The sequence below is a fragment of the Mytilus trossulus genome, unplaced genomic scaffold (assembly GCF_036588685.1).
Source record: "Mytilus trossulus isolate FHL-02 unplaced genomic scaffold, PNRI_Mtr1.1.1.hap1 h1tg000343l___fragment_1__unscaffolded, whole genome shotgun sequence".
In the NCBI taxonomy this organism is placed as follows: Eukaryota; Metazoa; Mollusca; class Bivalvia; order Mytilida; family Mytilidae; genus Mytilus; species Mytilus trossulus.
In genome coordinates this window covers 173,122-180,713 of record NW_026963332.1, presented here as the reverse complement: position 1 = coordinate 180,713, position 7,592 = coordinate 173,122, and the positions used below count along the sequence as shown (strand labels likewise).

Below are 7,592 nucleotides of genomic sequence, written 5' to 3'. Positions count from 1 at the left end.
CAAGGTCATGACCTAGATTTTGACCTTAGCTTGTTATCGGATTTCCTAAATAACCGTAAAAGATGGCTGATAAAATGTAACGGAGGAAATGTGTGTCTTGTTCAGATCTACATTTGTTATGTTGGGTTTAAAATCATTGGACCAACTGTTATGGAACTAGGGCACCAAAACTGTTTTTGGGGTCCGAAATGATGATTGTTTGCTTATAACCCAAAAGTGGTTAGAGATAGAAAGAAACTTTGAATTGCAATAATGATCAGCATAATAAGATCTACAAATTTAGGTCAAGGTCAGAGGTCAAGTCCCTAGCAACGACATGAAACACCTTAGCAACCATATATGTTTGAACTTAGAAGGCTATGGATAATATAAATATGAAATTTTTAATACTGGAAATGACATTTTTGTCCCTAGCAACGACATATAAGTCCTTAACAATCACTTATTTTTTTTAACTTTAAATACTATGAATAGTACATATGACATTTTTAATACTAACAGTAATATTTTTATCCTTATGAATGATTTTTGTCCTTAGCAACCACTTGTTATGAACATAAAAGTCCTTAGAAACCATATATTTTTTAACTAAGAAGGCAATTAATAAAAGAAAAAAGGAAAGACCTATCAATTGTTCATGAACAATTGACTTTTAATTTGTAATATTTCTCGTCTGTATGTTTTTATATGTACAACCTATATTAAGTGTTTAATATTACAATGAATTGTCACTTCTTTTCTCGTGCTATGAACAAAAAAGTGTTTTGTAGTTATATTTCCGTACTCCTAACTACAGACTTATTATAAAATTATTAAAAAAAGGCCCCAAAATGACAATGTAAAACAATTCAATTGAGAAAACTAACGGCCTTCTTTATGTACAAAAATTGAATGAAAAACATATATGTTGCACATAAACAAACCACTGAATTACAGGCTCCTGACTTTGGACAAGCACATATTTACAGAATTGGGTGGGAATCCCAACCCTCCCCTAACCTTGGACAGTGGTGTAACAGTACAACATAAGAACAAACTATAAAAATCATTTGAAAAAGGCTTAACTCATCAGATGGATAAAAATACATGTAGACGTGGCCGTTTATTTATAAATTCCAACAACAAAAAGACATTAATACAGATCTGAGAGTACTCGCAGTTACTGACAGCTAGTGCAAAGCCACTAACTAATAAAAAAAATCATGCATCTAAGACTAAATTTCAATCAGTACACATCTAATATCAAATTGATTTAGTGTAAAGACGTCATAAACTGTCAGAGAAAAACATGACCTTGTGCATGTTCGTCTCATACATTTTATGATTGTATGAGACCTAACCCCTAACGGGAGGGATTGAGCTTGATAATCATATGATGAAGACAAAATCTTTCAATCAGTTTAATTGATGTCTGGTGCTGGCATGTCAGTAACTGTTAGTAGTCCTTTGTTAATTTATGTATCATTGTCATTTTGTTTATATACTTTTGTTACGTAATCTGACATCGGACTGGGACTTCTTTGTAACTGAGTTTTACCTTGCGTATTGCTGTGTGTTTATTTTTCTACATTGGCAAGAGCAATAGTGGGTTGAGATCTCAAAATCAATGTGTAATCTTGCTTCATTTTTGTGCCTGTTAGAAGCCTCTGGTCTGTGCTAGTCTTGTACAATTTTTAATTTTAGTTTCTTTTTTTTATGTTTCGGAGTTATGTATGGTGTCCATAATCACTGAACAAGTACACACATTTTTTAGAGGCCAGCTGAAGCAAGCATGTTGGTACGGAATTTTCTCGCTGTATTGAAGACTCATTTGTGGCCCTAAGCTGTTTTCTACTCTTTTGTCGGGTTGTTGTTTCTTTGGCACAATCCACATTTCCATTTTCAATTTTATTACTTGCTTGGTAAATATTTCTTTTTTTAACAAGTTAATCCATTTCAAATGATAGTGTGTCTTTCTATGTTATAAATTTTTGCTACTGTTTTAGTTTAGAAAGCTTGCGCCTGTTAAAACTTTTAAAACCGCTGCATTTGTTTGCACATGTACGTAGTCAGGAATATTGAAAACAGTAGTATATTGACATTCATACTGCATTTTCTATTATCTATGAGCTTTTGATTTTGCAATTTTGATTAAGGACATTCCGTTTTGAATTTTCCTTCGGTATTTTCGGTATTTTACTTTTGGAATAATGGTCGTTTGATGTCATTATTATAAGGATTTTAGAGAAATAGGTTAAGAGTTTGTGTGTGATTTTTTTAGAAACCAGTTTGTATATCTCATTTTACCACTTATCTATTTTGACATTTATAGTGAATCTAAAAAGTGACAAAAAATAAAGTGCTGGTATTCTCCTTTATAATTGTTTCATTAATTCCAACGCAAGGTTAAAAATTTATATTAAATTAATGAGATGTGGTGTAAATAAACTCATCATAGATACCAGGACTAAATTTTGTATATACGCCAGACGCGCGTTTTGTTGTTATCACTATATAAGATAATATGTTGTATATCAATGAATTCGAACTCAAATTTAATCTGTAGTCATGGAAGTTTCTCTACTAAAGTAGTTCCGTAAATATGAAACAATTCTACAGATATTAACCTTCATGTATATGGATTTTAAAAAAAAGAAGATAACATTATGTATTAGATATGTTTATTTTCATCATTTTTTTTTTATACTGTTAAATTTTGTATCCACTGAAGGTAGACCATCTATCACCATACATATACTGTCCTGTATCTTCAGTTTTAATACAGACCTTATCTTTTGCTGCAAGATGTAGCACAACACTTTGGGTCGCGGAATCATGACCTGAAGATCGTCCTCTGCCATCAGGATAGTTGCCAGCAATAATGTTGTTATTGTGCAGTAACTGTGTTAGAAATTTTTTCGAAGGGTAGGTGAGAATAGTCCAGGTGAAATAATAAAGACCTTCGTAAGGTGCAACAAACTGTCCAGTGGAAGCATCGTATCCAGAACCGGTGTTGGTGACTACCTTATCAAATATCACTGTAGTTCCACTGTTGACGTTTGTTTTATCTTTTGAAGATTTAGCTAGAAATCCGACCATTTCATGACCATCTGAAAATAAAATAATTGTTTTCTTTGTAAAATTTTACGTAATTACACATAAAGGCAACAGAAGTATACCGCTGTTCACAAGACCGAACAAAAAGTCGATTAAAAGAAACAAATCCGAACCGAGGAGAAACAACAGAGCAACAAAAACACTAAACTGCAACTAAAAAAACGTCAATATACATAGAAACGGGACTATAAATGGCCAGCTAAACCTCCTGCTTATACAAACGACTTTCCCCTCCTTACCATTTGATCATATAATAAACATGTGCATTTCAGTTTGATACTCGATATGAGATTAATATTTGTGTTGCATCATGAAAATATGTGGGTTTTTTTTGTGTACCCACTTGTGTATTATATTTCCTTTGTATGTGTGAACAAGGAAATATAAAATGTTGTTTATTCAACGACTATCATCTAATTCAAACTGATTATACAGCCCAAGTTAATAAACCATGGTCAGATGATGGTTGGGACAGTGATGTGCATATACAGCCATACCATTTCATTTGAAATTACAATTTAATCAATGCACCGAGATGATACAACAACCGTATTCGAATATTTTGTTCAGGGGCATAGGAAATTTATTGCTGACTAACTTGCATTATTTCATATCGGTTGAGAATAAGATTCTCTTATTGGATAAAGAGGGGTCACATGACATTCATTAATCGTCAGTAATAAATTCCATCGGTCATTAACAGAACAATACGGACCAGAAAACCGGTCGTTAATGAACGTTTTCATGATATGGACCGGTGGGGCGTGGTTTACGTCTGATAATGACTGTTGGGTGTGGTTTCTCTGTTAATGACCGGTGGGGCGTGGTTTCTCTGTTTAGAAAGATGTACCTTTTATAAAACATGTTCCTGTTGTTGAATTGTTTATTATATTTTTTCATTAATAGTAAAATTAAAGAGAACTTAATTAAGAATTTATATACTGAAAAGTTGCACTAAAATGAATTGCAGTATTACTACGACTGGTCTTCACTCTTTGCTATAGAAATAGTTTGCTTTAGGCGTTTTGAATTTATGAGAATTTTCCAAAACATGGTTTCTCAATGAAATAAACATAATAGTTCTTGAAAAACTGGTCATTATCGTGATACATGGACTGCCCATAGGACAGTGGTATTGACTGCGACAGCGATAATGACCTCGCCTTCGGCTCAGTCATTATCACTATCTTAATCAATATCACTGTCCTGTGGGCAGTCCATATATCACGATAATGACCAGTTTTTCAAGAACTATTATATAAATATTATATATAATGAATGTGAGTCTATTGCATATAAATATACTATTCCCTTGTAATACATGATAACTCAGATGGCAGTGCATCCTTTTTTCATAGAAAATTCGATAGAGCCACAGTGTGTTAATACTTGTGTATTAGTATTAAAATAATTGCTAATTTCCTTTTGCCTGTTGTTAAGTAACAGAGATTTGTTTAATGTTTTAAGTGGATGGTTCATTGAATTGAATTGGTTACTACTAATAAAAAGAAACTTAACGAAATAAAAAACAATCAACGCCTATAGCATAAAAATTATATTGTTTGTTATAGAATGAAGAATTATTCCTGTCATACATCTTTATATTTCATTTGAAACATATGATTATTTTGCAGGAGCATTTACCACGACTAAATAAAATTTTACGTGTCAAAGAATACTTGCAAGCACTGAAACCTAGTTTAAATTTATATGGTATGTGTATCACGCTTTTTATATTCTCGTATAGGCCATAAATGCGATCTTCAAATGATAATAGTAAAAACGGATTTTAAGTTCAGCCAAAATTCAACGGAATTCATTTTATCCTTTTAAATTGTCAGATGATATTTACCGCTACCCTCTTGAAATGATCTTAGAACAGCAGGGTGTATATCTTTGTATATATGTGAGCCCTAAATGAATATCTAGCTTCGAACCTATCTCATTTCCTTATTGTGCATTGAGTTATAGACGTCAACAATTAAAGTCGATTCTATTCTCAAATATGTGTCCTTTTCAACAAGTCATGTCCTGTCCTATCTGTTGTCGCCAGAATTATCAAAACGTATTTTCAATTACAACACATGAATGCGACTTTTATACTCAAATTTAGTCGACATCACTTTAGCCAATTGAGCAGTCAATTAATATCAATTTGGACTATGTATTTAGTAGTTTACAGTTTCTTCGAATACTGAAACAAAGTTCTAAAAATGATGATCTTTCACTCAGAAATAATCCTTATTTTCTAGTTTCTGAAATTTTACATAATATGTAGCTTGTAAAAAAGCTCCTTTTCCATGAACGTTAACTACATTTCGGCAAATTATTTTATAAAAATATCCTTTAGATATTTGAGACTGATTTCTTTTTCTACTTTAGTATGATGCTTTAATTCTTGTTTCACTCAGATTTTCTCCTATCAATAGGCTAGTTCAACACGTACCGAAAAGTCAGATACTTCTATTTTATTAAATACAGCGGGGTTAAACATGTTTTGTGAGATCTTTACCCTCCGCCTATACATAAAGACAATGTAGAAAAATAGAAGTACGGGTCCGATGTCTGACAATGATACAAAAATGAACAAAGGCGTACAAGCAGGTACTGACAAGCATGTAATGTTTGCGAATTTTAAAACACAAGAAACAAATGTAAACATGTTCACTCAAGTTATTAGAATAGTATTTTGTGTACTTACGCATTTCTTTTTTATCACAATCACATCGCCCTTCTGTAGTTTCTACTAACTTAAGCTGGTATTGTATACTTTTCCACAAGTTGGCATTTTTAGAACAAGCTTTGTGAGCATTGACTGCTGAAAGGAGTATAAATCCGAGAACGTAAAGAGTCATTACTCTGAGCGCGCTGGAAAAAAATGATAAGTAACCTTTTAAATTATTACACATATATGATGAACAAAACAAATATCGAATTCTAAATTAATAGATTGAAACTAAACGGCATTATGATATTATGGTTAAACTATACACCCAAACTGAAAAGTAGATTGTTGAAGGCCGTACTTTAACCTATTATGGTTTAATTTTTAAATTGTTATTTGGATGGAGAGTTGTCTCGTTGGCACTCACACCACATCTTCCTATATCTATGTGATTAACAATCTATAGTAAAATAAATTAATTCAGATGAACAGAAATTAATGGATTCTAAACGGAGTCGAGTGATATGAAAATGATGTCGAGTGATATGAAAATGGAGTCAAGTGATAACTATCGTTAGAAACTAAAGAAACACGTGCTTTTGTCAAGTAATTTAACAACGTCTTCATATGTAAAATAGCGATAAACAGATTATCATTGGTCATCTCAACTCAATTGCTTTTCTCACTTTCGCCGTATCGGCTCAACTTAGAAAATCAATCTCGTTGGGATAACCAACGATAATCTATAAACATAGAAAACATTAATTGCCCAAAGATATGCACACATTGGCGACGTTCGATGCCAATGAGATTTAATGATAAATAACCAAAAAAATTCTCTGATCAAATGTGTTTTTTTTTTCTCACTTCGGTACACTCTTTTGCCAGGCTATACCAAATATGTATCCAACTGAAATAGTTTTAAAATTGCTATTTTACAATACAACTAGCTTGGTCCTGCTGTTAGTTTTTGATTTCATGCTTTTAACTGCTGCTATCCTCTATAATATATTATTGTTCAATGAAATCATATGCATATCTGAAATAAATTGTGTTTTAGTACTAGTAATTATTTCAATATTGACCAAGTGTTTTATCTACATGAGGAAACGACTGTTCCAAGTCAGAAAATGGTAGTTGTTTCCCATTCGTTTGATGCGTTTGATCTTTGATTTTTGCCATTTATCAATCAAATTTCCAATTTGAATTTTCAATGGAGTTCGGTACTTTTGCTGTTTTACTTTCATATTAGAATATAAAAATTGTTTTCTTACCTCATGGTTTCTGTCAGGTACTTTGGTAGTAAGAACTGATTCTGAAAGTCTGTTTTGACATTTTATAGTTATTTCGTAATGTCAACAGGTAATATGATATTCAGATTCAGACATGTTAAAATGTCATTAAGGAAATTCAATCCTTTGTAAAGTTTGTCCTTCTAGCTTTCCTGGAAATGACGATTCGTCGTAATCTTAGTTATAACACTCATATACCATGAAACAATATGACTTGATTGAGCTAATGGTGATATAATTATACTTCTTTTGTGACGTATTCAATACATGATACCCAATCTGATTGTACAATTGTCTTTTTATACGCCCGTTTACGAGAGGAATAAATGTATACCATTGTCCGTCTGTCCGTCCGTCTGTCATTTCGTCTGTCTGTCTGTTCGTCTGTCTGTCTGTCCGTCCGCCCATCCGTCTGTCCTTCCTTTGTTAACATGTCGGACATAAACTCAAAAAGGCTTTAACCAATATGCTTCACAAGTTGAAACTGTGGTGAATTGTTTATATCTATTGACCTTAGCTTCCTTTAATTTTTATAAATG

General features: G+C 32.3%; 1 protein-coding gene across 1 annotated transcript; it reads right to left on the bottom strand.

The window, feature by feature from the left end:
* Window positions 1-2,688: 2,688 nt before the first annotated feature.
* LOC134701818 (complement C1q tumor necrosis factor-related protein 3-like) lies at window positions 2,689-7,088 on the bottom strand. Its single transcript, XM_063562938.1, has 3 exons — window positions 7,036-7,088; window positions 5,798-5,964; window positions 2,689-3,089 (listed from the first exon to the last, which is right to left on the bottom strand). The coding sequence occupies exons 1-3, from the start codon at window positions 7,038-7,040 to the stop codon at window positions 2,689-2,691; spliced, it is 573 nt and encodes a 190-aa protein (XP_063419008.1). The 5' UTR covers window positions 7,041-7,088.
* Window positions 7,089-7,592: the final 504 nt, after the last annotated feature.